At 33.1% G+C, this 20,604-nt stretch overlaps 1 protein-coding gene across 2 annotated transcripts in view; it reads left to right on the forward strand.

Annotated features, from left to right (window-relative positions):
- Positions 1-20,391, forward strand: part of LOC124354444 (chorion peroxidase) — a 98,802-nt gene extending 78,411 nt beyond the window's left edge. For both annotated transcript variants that reach the window (XM_046804892.1, XM_046804893.1), the window contains 11 exons: positions 158-299; positions 1,439-1,612; positions 2,565-2,741; positions 4,700-4,903; positions 7,534-7,788; positions 9,786-9,961; positions 10,843-10,996; positions 13,097-13,358; positions 15,320-15,466; positions 17,148-17,304; positions 18,597-20,391. In XM_046804892.1, coding sequence (XP_046660848.1) covers positions 158-299; positions 1,439-1,612; positions 2,565-2,741; positions 4,700-4,903; positions 7,534-7,788; positions 9,786-9,961; positions 10,843-10,996; positions 13,097-13,358; positions 15,320-15,466; positions 17,148-17,304; positions 18,597-18,887 — 2,139 coding nt within the window. In that variant the 3' untranslated portion in view covers positions 18,888-20,391. The remainder of the gene's footprint in view (positions 1-157; positions 300-1,438; positions 1,613-2,564; positions 2,742-4,699; positions 4,904-7,533; positions 7,789-9,785; positions 9,962-10,842; positions 10,997-13,096; positions 13,359-15,319; positions 15,467-17,147; positions 17,305-18,596) is intronic.
- The last annotated feature ends 213 nt before the right edge of the window (positions 20,392-20,604 follow it).

Raw genomic sequence — 20,604 nt, forward strand, 5'->3', positions numbered from 1 at the left:
TTTTATTATTTGCCTCTCTTGGTGGTTTGTGAAATGTGATCTTGTGCTTAAATAAGTACCTTAGACTATCTTGTCTGATTACTTTTGGTCTTTCCTACATTTATTACTTAACCAAGTTTGTTCTAAATATATACAATTATCCAATGTTATATGAAAGGTGTGCCATGAGGAGAATGGACCCTGTGATCCACGTTCACCATATAGAAGCTTCAGTGGCCATTGTAATAACTTGGAGCGTGTCAACCTTGGTCGCAGTTTCACTACCTTTGCTAGGCTTCTGCCTTCCGTATATGAAAATGGTAAGTCATTAATTATGTTTCTTTTAGGATTAGATCTTTAGAGCAGCCTATGTTTGGAGCTATAATCCAGCTTCTCAAACTTACGTAACCGTGAATATTATACGTAAAAGTATTGGTATATGGGAAATTTGAGACCATGATGCCCACAGAACTCTACGTTAACTAAACAAATATGTTTATTTTGTTCATGTTCGAATAATCTGTCTCCCAATATAAATATTACAAGTGAAAGTTGTGTCAGGTCCATTTGCCAACCATTGGAGACTACACCTCAAAGTTGCCACAGAACGCATGCTGGTAATATTGAGCATCATGTTGCTGTGTGAATCATGGCGGCTGTGGCTTTATGTGATGATAGTTGAATTGCAGCATATAAGTTGTACTTTGACTTTCTTGATGGACACCTTAAGCTTAAGTTCTGATATATTTTTACTCCTGTAATCCACTTTAGCTAAATTCACTCAAGCCTCATCAAAATATGATCATATTGTATGAATCCCTGAAAAATTCAGGCCAGACCTGATGTTGTTTGAGTAGTTGAGCATGATTAAAAGGTCTGATAGAATTTGTTCAAGATGGTTGAACATTCTCAAATGTGATCAGACTTACTTAATAGTTTGAATTGATTCACAAAGTAATATCTTCATTCATTTAAATTCGTGTGAATTAAAAGTAAAATTAGAAATAATCTATTTACTTAAAGTTTTATTTTTAATGCCCCAAAATAAATGTTTCTTGAATGAGAGTCCAAGTACAATTATTGGAGAGGCTTTATTTGGATTTTATTTATATCACTTCAAATATTTTATAGAAGTTTTTAGTCTTACAGAGCTTGAAATATGGATGTGACAAAGGTCATCTATAGGTTACATATAAAAATACTTCTTATCAGAAAAGGTCAAACGTAAGGTCATTTCCATGTACTTAAGTAATAGAAAAGTTTAGTGTACTGCCTGTCTTTGTTTTAGAATGAAAATAGAGTGACATTTAGATGGTAATGGATTAACACCCAAAACCAGATGCATAGTGTATTTATTAAGTATTATCTAGCAAAATATCCATTAATCCTATTAATATTCAAAAGTAAAATGCAGTTGTCTTTATAGCAGAATAAGTATGATAGATCAATGTACTCCCAGGTATCTCCAGCCCACGTATGACATCAGTGAGTGGAGTTCCGCTGCCGTCTGCTCGTCTAATCTCTTCATCCATGCACCCAGACATCAGCCACCTCCACAACCGCTACACACTAATGGTCATGCAGTTTGCTCAGTTCGTTGATCATGACCTCACCTTCACGCCCGTTCAGAGAGGTAAAACTTAGCAAGCATCCATGAGTCATCTCTCACAAGTCAAAAATGATGTAAATGCGTTAAAACCATGATTTCAAAAGCGTTTGTTTTTGTTGTAAGCCACATATGAAAAGGTAAAGTTAATTATTCATTTTTAGATCATAACACTATATTGGTGACGAAAAATGGAAATGAGCATATTAAATGAAATATTTGTAGATGAAAGAGAAAACTATCAATCAGAAAATTGTCATTGGTAGAAAGCTAGAATTAATGTAATTTATGTAAAATTTTTCCATGTGGAAAAACTATCTTTATGTAATTATGTGTGCTATTCAAAAATATAGCTTTAAGTTGATCTTCAGGATCATGGAATAGCAGATTTCTTGGCTCCATGTTCTAAATTGTTTCAGAAGACGATGAACAATATTATGTTTGGAAGAGCCCCTAAATCATCTAAAAAAATATATAACATTTACAAGGGTATACTTTCCCCAATAATTTATCATAAAATCCAGCTGTATATATCATGATTCTTATTTATAGAAGTCAAATAAAGACAAAAAATATTTAAACATAAAATATTTAAATATTATATAATATTAATCTGTATCAACCTGGCAGTAAGACATCAATGAAAATTCTCTGTAATTGTTGAAATGATTGGTTTATTGGTCTGTGTTAAAATCTAACACAGATCAGTATCAGAGTAGGCATAATCTAGTAAATTTAATTTTTGGTTAGAATCCGCTTTTTGCGTTTGAGAGAAAGAAAGCAGAAAAAGTTGTTTCAAAAACTTTATTTATTTGGTTTTACAAATGCAAGCTTGTGATTTGCTCTAAAAATGAAAACTATAAATGCTCAGGGATCTAATACCTAAGTTACTTGTATGTTTAGACAAATTAAGTGACGTTCCGATATGTCTTGTGGGAACCATAAACTCAAGGACTACTAACGCTATGGGTGTTTACAGGATTCTTCGCCTCCATCCCGGACTGCCGTTCATGTGATTCCCCCCTCACAGTACACCCAGAATGTATGCCCATCCCAGTCCCCAGTGGGGATCCGTTCTACCCTCAGATCAACATTACATCTGGCGCTAGGGTGTGCCTCCCTTTTATGAGATCCATGCCCGGCCAACAACGACTAGGTATGTCATGTTATACTCGCTGCTTTATTTTATATTGGTGGTGGCAGAAATTGAAAATGTTCCATTACAATTTTAATTTGAATATAAAATGGATTGATTCTGTATTCTCTCAATTCATGTGATTGTTGCTGAGCAGCAAGACTATTTCAAGACTACAAACGAAATATGCATATTGAAATATGCATATTTCATTTGTAGTCTTGCTGCTCAGCAACAATCTACCACATCACAAGCACTACCCGATATAAAAGCACTACTTTACTTATATGATAACCACCATTTCAAAGCCAATTTGAACACTTTTTGAAACTGACTCTGAAATTTTAAAAGTAAACTGCCTTCACTACTTGTGATATTTCTTTTCAAAGCTGTTGATAAAAGAGGAAGAATGGAAAAACTGGATATATCTATGATTATTCTGTGCAAAATAGTGACCTATGATAGTCAATTTAAATCAAAATAATGTAATTTTAGTTTTTCTCTTAATTACATATTATAGATTAATAAGCATACATCCTCAAGGATTTTTAATTCTGCTTTATCAATATAAAAATTAAACTAGTAGAAATTTGTATTTATTTCAATACATTCATTTTATAATTTCCTCGATTTAACTCTTGTTTTGAAGGTTGTTTATAAACATATCTGATTCAATTTAATTGTTATAATAACTGTTAAAATCATCTAAAGGAGATGCTTGTCAATTTTTTAAGTAATTTTAATCGATAGTTAAAATAACATTATTTAGGTTTAATAAGTTAGATTAGAACAACTATTTTTCACAGGATCAATGTTTAGTATTTACTGTTTCTAATCTTCACCATCACTCTAGGTCTTCTTTTACAAGACTTGTTTTGAGTTTGAGTGGTAGAAAAGGCTTAATAGCCCTATCTCCGTCCCTTTAATAAAGGCATTTTTCATTTAATTCTTTTTCATCTTAAAACATTTAAAATTAAATATCATATATTGAATATACTTTTTAAAATATTTAGTTGTTCCTCACCTCTTCCCCCATTGGGAATAGCAGAAAAACTGCCCCCACCACTTAAAACTATAATATTAGTAATGTTTTATCAAATAGTCTTTTATACCCTCATTGTTCAAAACATCCAGTGAGTGTAGAGGAAGGTATATCACATTGCTGTGCTTATTACATTTTCTTTTACCTACAGTATGTATAGCATAAATATTATTTCCTTATATTAAAGTGTTTTTTAATCAGATTTTGCTGTTGTCCAATGAAACAAAACCATATTACAGAGTTACTGATATGTACGGAGTGGATTAACTCCCCTGTCAATTTGTTCTATATTTTTTTCAGATATTGGTGCATTTATTAAATACTGAGGTACACAACAGATATGAATAAGAATGCTGTGACAATATACTGGGTATAGCAAAAGTATTATGAAATTAAATATCACACAGCATATATATATATATATATATATATATATATATATATATATATATAGTACAAATTTCAGCAAATTAATTGGTTAAAAAAATCATGTACATACCAACAAAAATATCAATTATTTGAACCAACTATGTATTAACCACAAAAAAACAATGAGTGGATCACTATAAAAATACCTGAAAAATAAAGAAAACAGAGAAACAAAGAAAAGAATGAGGGAAAAATCTAGTGCCTCCAAGTTTGCATTTTTACAATCCAGTTAGATACAAGGAATACTGCAGTTTCATCAGTGACTGAATAATTTTTTGTACAATCTCAGTGAATTACGTGAATGATATGGCCACTACTTTTGAAACTGTATGACCTTCTTTACTGTTTTACAAGTTAAAGATCTTTTCAACAGTAAATTTAATCTTTACTATTTTATTTTTGTAATTCACTTTCTCATTGCTAAGATAAAAAACAAATTAATTTTTGTCAAAATAAACCATTTCAATTTTAAAGAACAAATTACCAAAGTACATTAATATGATATCAGGTTCAAGAGAGCAGATTAATCAGAACACAGCCTATCTGGACGGCTCACACATCTATGGACAGGACTCATGTATGGCACGCAGCCTGCGCAGTTATGGCGGCCGGCTGAATGCTACCATTCGACACAACGGGGACAAGGACCTGCTCCCCCTGACTCCTGTGCATCCGGAGTGCAAATCTCCCTCTGGTTATTGCTTTATCGCTGGTGAGTGCTTTGTATGACTTTCCTTCAACACATACGACAACACAAGGTTGTGTTTTCAGATTGAAAGACTATTTTCTTATTTTTGTGTAACAATACTGTTTATTAGCTTTATCCCAGCCTGCGAAGGCAGACAATTAAACGATTTCATTCTATCCTGGTTGACTTGTAATAAGTGATTTCTAGCTCTTGTCTCAAATCTCTGTTAATTATTGCTTTGTACCTTCATATACTTAAATTGACAGTAAAGTGAAATTTCCAGTTCGGCTCCGTAAAAGTCAAATGGCCCCCTGTAGTTTATTAATAAGTTCAATGGCTTTTTAGTGCAATCTGAATGCTTATACAAGTTAATGCAAAGACAGAGTTACTATCTAATATTTATTTTAGATTGCACCAGCGATGAATAAAACATCTATAATGCATTGAAAATTATATGTAAACAGTCTTCTAAGACCCAAACACCGCTGAACACCTTGATGAAGAAAGGTGAGAATGTTTCGCACATATGGTTATCGAAACTGGTTGTCTCCTTTAACAATTTTATTGTACGTAGTTAAAGAAAAAGAAAATGCCACTTTCTTCCCCTTATATCAGTAGTAAAATACAAGCGACAGAGATAGATGCATTTTAACTACAGTAGTATTTTTTAAGCTTATGTATGAACATATTTTCTTAATCAGGGTAAAAAATTTATGTTACTTATAGCACCAGATACATCACAGACCGCAAATAAACACTTTTAAATCTAAATTGGATTCCAAAACCCACATATGTGTTTATTTCTTGGTCAGTCCAACAAACATAAACTCAACTGTGGGACTGTAAATAAATTTGACCTGAAGTGAATTTAATTGCTTGTATCTGACTCTTTTGGACCACAGTAATTAGTTAGTCGTCAAACTGAAAAGCAAACTATCACTATGGCAATTGAAAAACATAGACAGAAAGTAAATTAATAGAGACGTAAATAGACGCTTGACTAATTAAATTTGGTTTATGTTGGTATATATTTTCTTGATCGGGGCACAAATCAAACTCAACTATGGGACTTGAAATAGCTTATATCGAAAATTAATCTAAAGAGACGAAAGTTGACACTTTTTGTCCGAAGACAATTTTTGAGACTTATATGAGATTTATTCATACAAAAAAATCTAAAATAGAACCAGTAAAAATTGTATTTACGTCTTGAATTTCTCAACCATGAATACTTAAATAATAATAGTACCTGGTATGTCTAAAAAATGAAGGGCTCCATCATATTACATCATAAATGCTTTCATTAAGAAAGCTATGGCCTTTGATTTTGAAAATTGTGTGTGTAGCCACAGGTAATCGTTAGTCACAATAAATACAGTAGAGCCCCTCATATCCGGCCTCGGTTTTACCGCACCTCGGTTTATCCGGCCACTTCCCGGAAGCCAATATCGAAATTTATTTACCACGGCTTGCAGACGCGCAGTTGCACGCACTAGTCTCCCACGACTCGTGCGTTATTTTTGGTGTATCTATTTTGTTTACATTTTCCTGTGTTGTCCTCAGTTGAGCTAATAGGTTTAACCTGTAAACAGTTCGTTGATTATATCCAGTGCGGTTAGTACAGTACAGTACAATTGTTTTGTTTTCGTCAAGTGCTGTGTACTGTAGGTTGGTTTATACGGCCGAATCGTTATCTGGCCAGGGGCTCGGTCCCGTGGTGGCCGGATATGAGGGGTTCTACTGTACACCATCTTTAAAACATCAGAAGTATACAATTTATGAAAAATTGAAAGGACAAGTATAGGTTGCTCGTACACTTTTAGTGTTGATTTTCCAAATTAACCACTTGAATCACTTACATAAGTAAAACAATATTACAATACTACAAGTAAAGCTAGTTTGATTTCCTGTAAAGGATTTTAGCAGAATAATTCAGCATAATGTCATACTGTATGGATTTCATAAGAATACCATCCACTTCAGGGCATTTGTTATAATTTGGTTTAATTTCTTCACCAAAAAATGATGAATAGTTGGTACAATTCAAATGAATGGAGATTTTCATTGGAAATAAAGTCATGTAATCTGCATATGAAATGATTTTTCTTCATTCGAGACTGATGAAAAATATTGTTTACATAAATAATTTAAAAGAATAGGACCTATATAGACCATTGTGGGGTCCTTGATTTTTTCAAAACTACTTGACATACTGAAACATGATTTTGAACGTATGATAGATTTCGACACAAGGTAGAAGTGTGGGGAGTAGTTGCACACATTCTCACGATGTGACAATTGGTAGCCACCAAGATAGTGTAATTGTGGCCTGTGGCTACCTCATTGTGTATAACTGTCTTGCACATCTCAGTTATGTGACCTTTTATGTACACATTTTATTAATTACTTTAAAACTGTTTTTGAACTAGCTGTGTCATAAATACACAAAAGCCTATCATTTTATGTATATGTAGTACCCTTAAAAGATTTTTAAAGCCAGTTTTGAATATCAGGAGCATCTAGTGACAACGCCCTTGGGGATTGTCACTCTGAAGTTCAGCACTTCCACCTCTTAATTAGTTCTAATAATAGCTTTAAGCCAAATTGAATGATAATGGAATGAATGAAGTGTTGTACTCAAATTTTGCTATCAGGTGACGGAAGGGCGAGCGAACAGGCTGGATTGACAGCTCTCCATACTATCTACATGAGGGAACACAACCGCCTGGTCCACAGCCTGCATGCTGTCAACCCCCACTGGGGCGATGAGAAGCTGTACCAGACTGCCAGGCGAATCGCAGTAGCAGGCTACCAGCATGTGGTATACAACGAGTTCCTACCTCGTCTTCTTGGCTGGAACGCTATTAATCTGTATGGGCTCAAACTGACACCTCAGGGCTACTCCAAGGGTAAGTTTTAGACTTGGGCTAAGCCATTAGCTCTTGGGGCAAACAAAACACGTGTCACTTAAATTTATGTAAATATAGATAAAGATTTTTATAAAAGATATTTTAGATAAAGATAATTGATGTGCATATAAAAAATATCTGTCAAAGGGTTTTAGCTTTTGTCATAACTTTACTGAAGGGAAGACTTAGAGGTCTGTCAGCTGTGTTCGTACTTTTATTGAATAATAGATTGAGGAGAAATATAATCCATTATATTCTGAAGTGTATATAACTGTGTCTTCAAAGATATAGGCTTCGGAAGCTAATCATTGTAGAGAGAGTTTCAACCACACTATGTTATAAGTCCTGGACTACTTGCCTTTTCTTTATTCACTCTCACAAGCTATCAATTCCAGAAGTGATGTACTTATATGTGTTAAACAATTCTCTCATTATGGTTAGTTTCCTATCAGTTATATATGTTTTTTTTACTTTAAGCCGATGAAAATGTTGTTGGATTAGGGATTATATTTGGTAGAATATCATGCTATACAGTTTCTGAGGTCTACTGTTCATCCAATATAGAGACAGGAAAGTTAGTGGGGATGAGGTAATGAGAAAGCCTATCTGATTGTATCTTCCATATCAAATTGATAAAAACACGTTAGAACAGTAATAAAAGCTGGGTAAAACTTTAACACTAGAGATGGGAGGCATAACAGCGTTGAGTATGTTGGTTGAGATATAATGTCCTTTTTTAACATGTTATCTTCAAATATTCTAGTTTTCCTTTTGGTGCAGTTTCACTTTTGTGGTCATTTACATGAAAATTCGAGGGATTACTGAACAAAAATTAACATAAATTTTTGTGAGACATTAAACAAATTTCCATTGAATTACAGATGTATTGAGAGCTGTTAAGGAGCTTAGTATATTTTTAAATTTAATTTTTATGGTGACTCACAAAAATCAAATCAGTAATCAGATTTTGGCATCAAAAACTTGGGCACAACTTTTAGCTCACAATTTTTGTTTCCCCTCAGTTTTTAGTTGGTAACGTATGTATGAGTTAAGTTGGCAGTTACCATCCACACCATTATTTGGTACTCAAAAATAACAATGAACTACAAGATTCAATATTTTATGGAACTTAAGTTGGTGAGATTTTACCTTTTTTTAATATTATGAATGTAATATGTTAAGTCAAACAGCACAGAGTGTTTAGAAAATGTTGAACAAATTTGATAAATACTTAACAAATTTTAAAAATAAAAAGGTTTTCCTGCATTACACATTTTTTTAATCATATATGTACTAAAACAGAGAGAGTAAGTTCATATCTGCTGTGTTTGCAATGTATAAAATAAACTAAATAGCACAATTATATATGTTCCTTAAAAGGAAGTTGACTCTCGAAATACCTACGATTTGAGTTCCAGTTGTAACAAGTTATTTTTAAACTTAAACACATACAAAATGTGTTAACCATGCAGACATTTGAATAACAGATTTGAATTACCAAGTAATTTTTATTCTTACAAATATTTGTAACTTTTAATTAACAAATATTTGTAATTAAAAGAAGTTGGTTTTTGGGTAAATAATTAAATTAATTGTACAAATGAAAATTATGGCTACTGTGATGTAACTTCCAGACATCACAATTCAATGCGTAGGCTCATCTATAAATCAATCTGAACTATCTCATTAGTTTTCACCCTCATATTAGGATTGCTTAGAAGTAATCAATGTACCGTAAATTCCAACTCTCTTAGATCAATGTGTTTGTTTTCATATGAGACAAACTAGAAATGAATGGAACCTACAATATCTTAATGTTAACCATTCCATTCCATTTGTTTAGTGTTATAAATTTATTAATAAAACTATAAAATCTTAAAGGGAGTGGAAATTTATGCTATCTTCACTATCTTGCCATTTGCATGCTACTTTAAATTGACGTGTTAACCATCTGACCCAATATCTATCTAGTAATGAAATGCTTGCCTCTGTTGCAGCCACCTACAGCACTTCATGCAACCCCAACATTGTGACAGAGTTTGCTGCGGCCGCTTATCGTATCGGACACAGTCTACTGAGACCACATCTGCCTCGCGCAGATCCCCAGTACCAGGCCGTCGAGCCTGCTATACTGCTGCGTGACGTCTTCTTCAACCCTGACGTCATCCATCAGGTTGGTCTAAAGTACATGTAGAAGCTGTGTAGCGGAATCCAGGCCTCCTTCTTGGCTACATTCTCAGAGACAAGGATAACCTTTATAAAGTGTTAACCTTTCTAAGGATAACAATTTGGGTGCAGGTTAATCTGATACTTTGTTGGGACTACATCACAGGTGGAATACTTGCCCTTGATGAGAGGTGATAAAACTTGTCATAGTCTGTGAAAATTGTCATAGGTGTTATAAAAAAATAGATAGGAGTGGAATGGTTGTATTAACTAATTTGAATTCCATGCAAGTTGCTGAATAAAAGTAAAAAAATTCATTGAGATTAGCTTTGTCTCAGAACTACAATTTCGAGAATGTTTGCCATGTTTTGGTACCATGATTAATGGTGATTTTTTCAACCACATGCATGATTTCTTTGACCATATAGTTACCTAATAATGTACAATTTGATGATAAATAACCTGGTTTTGGATAATCTACTGATTTATAATCTGGCGATAGATAATCTTTTTTCTCCTCAGAACACAGATTTCTATGTAAATTGACATCTACAACTTGGCTATTTTGATGAGCAAGGGAAGTTTCTGTCTAAAACATCCGTATAAACTTAATTATGTAACAGGATATCTTCTACAACTGAAAGGATTACTGGTTGTTTGTTCACCTATCCTGCATGAGAGACAGATAAATTAAACAGGGTTAGTATTGTGGGTACCAGCAGCACCTTTCCTAGAAGTTTTACTTTCCTCTCCTTTTCCATCTTTGTTTCCATTTTTTTTACATTAAGTTATTATTGTACATTTTGTACATATTGTTACTTAAGTAATTCTTCTCAATTTTTTCACAATATTTTTGTTCCTTTGTTGAAAACAAACTTCATCTTGCAGAGACATATGGTGGACGAACTTATTCGAGGTCTTGTGTCCACCCCTATGGAGAATCTTGACCAGTTCATCACTGGGGAGATCTCCAACCATCTGTTTGAGGACAGGCGTATCCCTCACTCAGGCATGGACCTGCCTGCGCTCAACATACAGAGGGGTGAGTGTTAGGCAAATGTACAGTAAGTTGTTGGATTGATTTCTTTGTGGGAAACATTTTACTAATTTAAATTACTATGAGTGACAACAAAACCCCTAAAAATATTTAACTTTGCTAGTTACGATTTCCAGATCAGAAACCCATTATCATTTTGAAAGCCATATTTAACTTTACTAATTATGATTTCCTGATCAGAAACCCATTATCATTTTGAAAGCCATGTGCCTATCATATTTATAAACATGATAACTAGTGTAATTCTTGACCAAATTCATGAAACTTTTTGAATCATGGAAAGATGAAACTGTTTTTGTTCAAGTGATAATGCATCTAAGCTTTAGCCAATTTCTAGACAAACGTAATAGATTTTTTTCAAATATTCTTGAGAGAGCGGATTGGTAAAAATATTGTAGTACAGTCTTCAGGTTTTAAAGATAGCAAACTTTACAAAATTACAATGTGGTGTGTTAAAAAATAGGTTTAAAATCTTTCTTACTTAATCAAATGCTTTTTTCTGAACAATATGTTTATTTCATACAAGGTTTCTGATAAGCTCAAAATGTTTTATGATATATTAAATCCACTATTATCTGACAATGACAGAAGGAAAAGTTTCTTAAATTAAGATTTTTTCAGAGTTTATATTTTCAGAAGTGGCTGAGCGTTATTAAATGTATCACTTGAGGAGCTGAAAAAAAATTTAATTTCTGTCTATCTATCTATCTGTTTTTCTGTCTGCATAATATCTTGAAAACAAACTGACCTATGGATTTCAAATTTTGCATGAAACTTTATTCCTTATTGGAAACTCTGAGTTTGATGATGGTGCATGTCACTCCATGGGATTTGACAGAGCGTTAGAAAATACTTTAACATTTATCGTATGGGTAACCATGATGGCAACGCAAATAATTAAATTTCTAAACAAGCTGAGTACAATCACATGAGATTTTAACACAAGTAGCTTATTCATACAGTAAACAAACAACTAAATAGAGTGGAAAGGCAATGTTAAATGTCATTGACTATATTTTATTTCAGCACACTCTTGCGATGAAGTAACCTCCCTACCTCATTTGGAACTTTTACTATATACACATTGCTATAAAATCTAACTCAATGAACAAAAATGTGAATATGTCATGTCAAAATATATCTCTTGTGTCTGCCGAGGAATGGAAATATTTATTTTCTGTATTATTTCTTGTCTGTCTGTCTATCTATTTATTTTGAGAATAAAGTGAGCTATAGACTTTAAATCTTGCATCCGACCTCAGCAAAGCCTGTTAGGAAACATGTGGTGTGACCACATACGAGTATACTGTATATACTTATTACTATGACTGGGACAGGTGGCTTGTTCTCATATACAGCCACTTGGGTGTTGTGATTTGGAGACGCTTAGACATTAAGAGGATCGGTCAATGTGTTATGATGTCAACTTTAAAACGATATTCAGTCTTCAAAAGATGTGCTGATCACATTTGGTATAGTAGAATGATGGAATTTGAAACTGAATTTCAGTAACCTACCAATATAGCCAAGACTGAAATTCCTGTGATTTTTACTCGTTAAAATTTTATCAGTTGAAATTCAATCACGGTGAATATTTACCCGAATTAATTAAAAACTATCAATTGACCTCTGGGGCGTTTCTTCTTTACAGTAATTATCATTTATTATGGGACTTTACTTTGCCAGTGATAACGCCATTGATAAACCAGTGTGTCTAAAACAGCAGCACTTTCCATTTCATACAGTTCGTAGTGATAACTGTTTTAATACGTTAGTAATAACAAATAATAATATCTTGCTTTACAAACAAAATAAATTTCATAAATAAAAACTCAAAAATCATAAGTTAACTCCAGCGACACAATAATGTTCAACAAACCTTTTACATACCAGTTTAAGTTTTATTAATTTTAAAACAATTAAAGTGTTAAATAGGTAAAGAATTAGTTAAATATATTTGTATTAGATTTCAAAAAGCTGCTTCTGTAGTTGTTCAATAAAATTTGTAGGTCAGTGTGGTTTAATACCGCATGTCAGTGCTGCTGAACAGGGAAACAAATATTTTAAATTAGAATCTGCTTTCAGCAAGAGATCATGGTATTCCGTCCTACAATGAATATCGAGCACTCTGCAACCTCAAGCGGGCCACCACATGGGAGGACCTGAGTCGAGAGATCCCAGCAGAGTCCATTGCACGGTTTCGACGCATCTATGCGAGCGTGGACGATATAGACTTGTTTCCTGGAGGTCTCAATGAGCGAGCTGTCCAAGGTGGTTTGGTAGGACCAACCTTTGCCTGTATCATAGGCTTGCAGTTCCGCCAATTGAAGAAGTGTGATCGATTCTGGTGAGTAGAGTGCAATATTTTATTGTTAATCAAACCCTCATCAAGAATTGTTGTTCATTCATAGCTTTTTGAGATGAAGAGGTGGATACTTCTATGCACTTCAATGCAAAATGACTCTTGCCCTGTATCTGGAGTGAGAGTTGGCAGGAGACGACACAATGGCCACCTCTTGCTGAAATGTTATGGAACCATAGAGAAATGAGGATGTAATCTTAGCCAAAATATTTTATCTCCTCACAAAAATGGAAGAATATCACTGTTCTATGCTATACCAGTTAATCAGACAGAAAATAAATGACTCCCCCAAGTCTTTTCGTACTGAAAGTTCTATGACTGGAATACTCACCCACTCCCAACCATCCTTCATGGTGAAATATATCCATCAACCCTGCCCCATGTCTTTGCTTACTGAAAGGTCTGTGACTGTGGAATATTTACCCATTCTTACAATTCTTCATGGTGAAATAGATCCATCAACCCCTACCCCAGGTCTTTGCTTACTGAAGGTCTATGACTGGAATACTCAACCACGCCAACTATTCTTGATGTTGAAATAGATCCATCAACCCTACCCCAGGTCTTTGCTTACTGAAAGGTGTATGACTATGGATACCTAACGACTCCAACCATTGTGAAATAGATCTGTCAATCAAGTCACTTCTATATCCTGATATTTTGATTTTTATGATTAGTGATGTGTCGTTCTCAGAGATCCATTGGATTATTCAGATATACGTGATATTAGATGTTCTTGGACTCAGTGTAAGCCCTACTGAACAGATACAAACTAAACAGGGGTAAACACTTTGGGAACAATTTTTCAATGTATCCTATCAAACATTAAACTTTAATTATCACAAAAAATTAATTATAAATAATGGAAAATTGTTTGTGCCAATACTTTTGTTTTGTTCCTAGTCCAACAATCTATCAATAAGAGATTTTGCTATTTTTAAATTTTTAACAAAACTCGTCTTAAAATTTTAAATAACCAAGAAGTATATTCTATTGACAACAATATTCTAAAGTTTGTTTATAATATCTAGAATTGTTCAAATATTAACAGTGGATTACCTTATGTAAGTATCTTCAAAATATTTTTTCATTAGTAGTTATAATTTTCACACTTGGCCATGAAACAAGTTTAAAACTTTGTAATAAGTGGATCTAGGCCAGTGTCTGTAAAAACACACTGTTAAAATTCAGTAATTGTGCAGTCGATCTCTTATAACATAGTTGCTGAGACTGTTATTATTTTATTTTTAATTAGATACCATTTTGATGTTGTGGTTTAGATGTTAATATTCAAATGAATATTAGCTCCTGTGTAAATTCCTACACCGAATTTTTTTTCTCTATACTGTCCATACTTTCTCTGATGAATGAGGTTACCAATCAATTTCAGCTACTTTATGGGGTATTGAACATTGCTAAAATAGAGACTTAATCTAATGTTCCAACCATGTTGTACTAAATAACTTAGGGGTTTCTTGAGAAGACTGGATTGAGTGATGTCTTGACTATACTGCATGGGGCAAATTAACCAAATTGGGACAAATAGAAGAGATCCATGCACCACATGACAAACTAAAATAGTAGAGAGAGACAAATTTACAAACCCTTGTAAGTATTTATACACCCCCATATAACCACGAGTAAGATAATTTTATTTTTAACATAGTCTATCCAGCATAGAGAAATCTACAATCTTTCAGATCAAAATCATGACTATACATGACGACTAAATTAACTACATTACAGGTAAAAAAGTTCTAAACTTACTCTTTTGTAACATCCTCTTCACAATCTGCTGATTAATACATTGCTCAATATATATTCTTGTGGTCATCAAGTAATAAGGTTTCAGATTTTTTTTATGAAACAACCAATTTTACTCTCTTTTAACCATTTAGTTCCTGGAGACAGAATGAGGTATTAAAATTGTGAAATATGTGTTGCAGGTATGAAAGCAGTGATCCGATCCTTAGATTCACAGAACCCCAGCTTGCCGAGATCCGGAAAGTGCAGCTATCCAAGGTTCTCTGTGACAATCTGGATATCTCTGGAGACATCCAACGTTCTGTTCTTGACCAGCCAAGTGACTTCTTGTAAGTCAATCCATCCAGCTTAGAGAATAATAATGCTCTACTCTTGACTAACCGAGTTACTTCTTGTAAGAATGGAGGCACAAGCCAATCCATCTAGCTGAGAGAATGATCAAAGCTCAATGCTCTGCTCTTGACCAGTCGAGTTACTTCTTGTAAGTATGGAGACTCAGGTCAATCTATGCAGCTGAGAGAATTATTATTCCTCTGCTCTTAACCAGCCAAGTGGCTTCTTGTAAGTACAGAGGCTCAGGTCATCAATCCATCTGGCTGAGAGAATGATCAATGCTCAATGCTCTGCTCTTGACCAGTTGAGTGATTCTTGTAAGTATGAAGGCTCAGGACAATTCATCTTGCTGAGAGAATTATCAAAGCTCAATGATCAGCACTTGATCAGCCGAGTGACTTCTTGTAAGTATGGAGACTCAGGTCAAACTATGCAGCTGAGAGAATTATTATTCCTCTGCTCTTAACCAGCCAAATGACTTCTTGTAAGTACAGAGGCTCAGGTCAATCCATCTAGCTGAGAGAATGAACAATGCTCAATGCTCTGCTCTTGACCAGTTGAGTGATTCTTGTAAGTATGAAGGCTCAGGTCAAGCCATCTAGCTGAGAGAATTATCAGTGGTCTCTGCTCTCACTTCGAGTCTCCTCTCATAATGAATTTGCATTGCTGAATTCTGTGTATATCCAAGTTTATATTTAAAATATAAATCGTACCTCTAGTCTTGTAAAAAATCTGGGACGTACTGCATAATGGTTGTGGCTAGGAAACATCTTAATTATTACATTATCTTTCTACTTTAACGAAGCACACAAAGTATTGCTTCATTTCAAAAAGTTAACAAATACTATTTTAAACATTTTTAATAATTTATGGTAGTTAAAACAAATTAATTCTCAATGAAGTAAATAAGTTCTTAGTCATTATTAATGAAAGGTGTACAAACAATGTTGAAATACGTTAATCTTTTACAGTCACATGGATAATCTTACTATATGCAATAAAAGAAATGAAGTGAAGGATTTAACTGGATCTAATATTTTATCAGGCAATATTTTCTCTTTATAGAGGAAAGCCTTTTTGGAACATAAATATGTTATATGTGACAAAGTAGATGGATGAATAAAAGTAATGCTGTCAATTAATTATAAAATTAAAAGGTATATGATATTATTAAACAAATCCCTAATGTACAAAGGCAAGAAAATAAATAAATTTAGTAATATGTGAGTTGGATAAAGAAACTGTAAGAATGTGTAACAGAGGAGATAGTTGAAAGGGATTGTGGCAGACTGTTGCCTTAAAGTACATTAAAGTATTTTAAATTTTAAAAATATTTCCTCCAATATATATTACATATTACATGATCAGTTCATTTCTCTCAATTGCGGAAACTCTAATATTGCCTATAACATTGGTATTACATATTGGTATTACAACCAAAATCATACTACACAAAAATTTCTTTTAGCGGTTATAAAGTCTGAACTAAGAACTAAAAATAAATTACATCGGAATGAGGTGGAGCTTATTTTTTGATTATGCAAGTACATTCGCTGCTTTATGCTTCTATGGTAGTTTCATTATTCAGTTCAAAACAAAGTATGCAAAATGTTAATAAGAGAATGAATTAATCTTCAATTAGTCAACAGAAGTATTGATATCGAAATGTTTAACCAGAAACCCAAGATTATCATGTCAATCGTTACCATCAATTGATGTTAATGCCTGGCGTGAGAATGCTGCTCAGGGTTGCCAAATCGCCGGACGAACAGTTCCTGTTGGAGATACAGCTTTGCCAACTCCCTGTACCAGCTGTGTTTGCACAGCAGAAGGGGTAAGTTTTTCCAATCTTTTTAAAATAGGCTTTTTTAATTGCATATAACTAAGTTTTACAGGTCTGTGCTAGTTTTCTGTCAAATATAACTATGCCTGTCCAATTAGTATACTGTTTAAAAATTAATATTCAATAAGTATATAAACAATCAAACCTAATGTTTTTTTTATTTTTCTCAATCCTTGTTTAGTTTTTAAAATCAGTTAACACGTTGGCTGCGGCAGACATCTTACGGTGCAGAGGCTAATGCTCTGTTTGATGTCACTCAAAATAGACTATATTTAAAAAAAGGCAACTCTTGAATAAACTAAATTGAAAATCCATGAAAATAATCATAACACAACCATTGTATTTCGTATAATATCAATATATCTCAAAATTTAACAATCATTATTTTTATACTTTTTAAACTAATAAATATTTAAAAAACTGAAATGTTGTTGTTTTATTCATTTTAATAACTTAACAGCAGGACTAAGATGCTTATAAACCAGTTACTAATGTATACATTAAATTCCTTAAGGGGGTTCGGTATGCCCTATCCTTCCCATGTTAATTTGGCCAATTTTATGTACCTTTTTCTCAGAAACCTTTAAAGCTATCATCATCAAACTTTAGGACACTACTATTTAGACCTTTGTTAACATTTAGAGCGGAACAAAGTTAAAAAAAGAAGTTTTTATTTAATTTGTTGTAAATAAAAAATTTATTAATTTTTTGTAAAATAATTTATAATTATAATTTTTTTTTTATAAAATTTTAAAATAGATTTTTAAAATGTCTTCCGCTCTAAATGTTAACAAAGGTCTAAATAGTAGTGTCCTAAAGTTTGATGATGATAGCTTTAAAGGTTTCTGAGAAAAAGGTACATAAAATTGGCCAAATTAACATGGGAAGGATAGGGCATACCGAACCCCCTTAAACCAAATGTTTGTGGCATTTAAAAATAAAAACCATCACTATCCTTTATCTAACAATTTTCATAAAAATATTATAGTAACATTGCTGACTTCTAAACACTAATACTTTTCACAATTTTATTCTCAATCAGCTAAATATTTTACAATGGTTTTTTATTTTTCCTTTTTTACAATTTTTAATTTTCCATACTTAAATTTTCTTTTTGAAATATAGTTTGTTAACTAACTTGTCCTATAGTAAAAAAAGGCTTTATACATACCTTTAGTTAGACTCTTTTTAACACTGTTTTGCAATAAAAATGAAATCATAAATATTTATTTTATTTAAAACCGTAAAGACGTAAGCCAATGTCAACATTAATTTGTTTACAGCCCCAGTGCGCCTCACTGCGAGTCCACGACTGCTCCCAGCTGATGCGTGAGGCAGGTCGTGACGCCATACTGCGTGATGAGGTCTGCGCTGCGCAGTGCTCCTCTCTACTGCTTTCTTCTCCTGGTCCTACACTGGAGGCGCTGGAGGATATTGTGTCTCTCACAACACGCAAACCTATCACTAGTCGTGCGCGAGACTTCCTTGCGACTCGCCTCATCCCTCCACCACTGCCTGGGCGGAGGCCTAACCTCAGGAGTTTTAAACTCCCAGACATTTTCCTTGGCCGATAGTGCAACTTCCACAAGAGTTGTAAAGGAAGGCGCCATAATAGTTACATCACTGATAGCGGCTGTTTAAAAACACAATCTGCATTCCTGAAAGCTTATTAGTAATTGTAGTTATTTTCATGTTGCCTCTTGTTTGACAGAAAATTATCAGAATTTCTAGTAATAAGATCCAGATTGCAAACAGAAATCAATTCAATCCATTTGTAACTGAATATACTGATTTTATAACTAATTTTACAGCCAATAACTATAACATGACACAAATTTGAAAAAATGTCCATTTCAAATTATTGAACTGAAAAACATTCAAAAGGTTATTTACTGTGCCAAACTTTCTAAAGTTGTTAAATCAAAATGAGCAATCAGAACCGTTGATCTAGAAGAACTAGAAAAATGAAAAACTAAATTTATTTCTACTAAAAATACAAGTATAGTACAAATAATACTTCTAGTATTGCAAATAGATGTCAAACAAAACCAGCATTTTTTTCAACATTTTGCATTTATTTATTAACTTTAATATCATTACTTTAGGTGTATGTAATTCCAATTATTTTATAGATTATTTTGATTATTTTTGTTGTTTTCTAATTGCATTTTGTGATATAATTTTGTTGTTTTTATCAGAACAACATTCATTTTTCCAGTAACATTTTGTTCTTATTTATTGATCAGCTTTTATGTCTTTGCTGGAAATATTGAATTTTAACCATTTCTGTAGCCGATTTTCTGTACATAAATCTGAGGTTGAAACGAATCAATGTGTTACCAAGTGTTACGGGATTTACACAATATTCTTAGCTGTAGTTGTGATCTTGGGACATGATTTTCTCTGGAGTATGTAGTGAAATAAAACCTGATATAATTAGTTTAACTGCTAGACTAGCCAAGTACAAGTTAACGACTAATTCTAGTATAACGAGACTTATTATGACAGAGCTCAATTAGGTAGATAGACAAGAAGGTGAATATGTTAAGTATACTCTGAATTTTAAATGAGTAACTTAATTTCTGGTGAATTTACAGGGTATTTTCGGAGGTCTTTGCAACATAATAGTATAAAACATTGCCTATTTATCCCCAAAGTACCCTGTACAGTCACAAGGTATTAGAGATAGGTTCATGGAAGTTTGTTTTTGTGGTTCTTGAATCTGTATTCTCTTACTTTTGAGAATAAAATGCTGCCATTTCAAGGTCAGCCATTGGATGTGCCAAAAGCTATTTACTAGAACACTTCTATTTTATTTCAAATGAAATCCTTTCTTTTATTATCATGCGGCACCTTAACAGCAGATAAAAATAAAAAAGCTAATATCTATATTTACTTTGTAATTAGATTTATTTCACACTGTTAGCATATTTTGTTTTCCATTAGACTTGTTATTTATATACAGGAATACGTTTTCCTTTGTATTGTATTGTATTGTTGTTTAGTCCAATATTTGTATTATAATGTTGTGTACATATTTTGCTCTATAAAATAATACGATTTTGTATCATAATCTAATTGCCTCTTGTTTGATATATTTCCCAATGTTCATTCTTCATACCATCAGAGTTTTTGTGTTTGTTACTCAATCACGTAAAACTACTGGACCGATTGTATTGAAAGTTTACATGGACATTTTTAGGGTCCCTGGTTAACATATAGGCTTATTCCTATATAAAAAACCTCTCTGGGCTACACCCCACTGGTCTTGGAAACTCCTGGAACTTTTTG

Source organism: Homalodisca vitripennis, chromosome 2 (genome assembly GCF_021130785.1).
Source record: "Homalodisca vitripennis isolate AUS2020 chromosome 2, UT_GWSS_2.1, whole genome shotgun sequence".
Classification (NCBI taxonomy): domain Eukaryota; kingdom Metazoa; phylum Arthropoda; class Insecta; order Hemiptera; family Cicadellidae; genus Homalodisca; species Homalodisca vitripennis.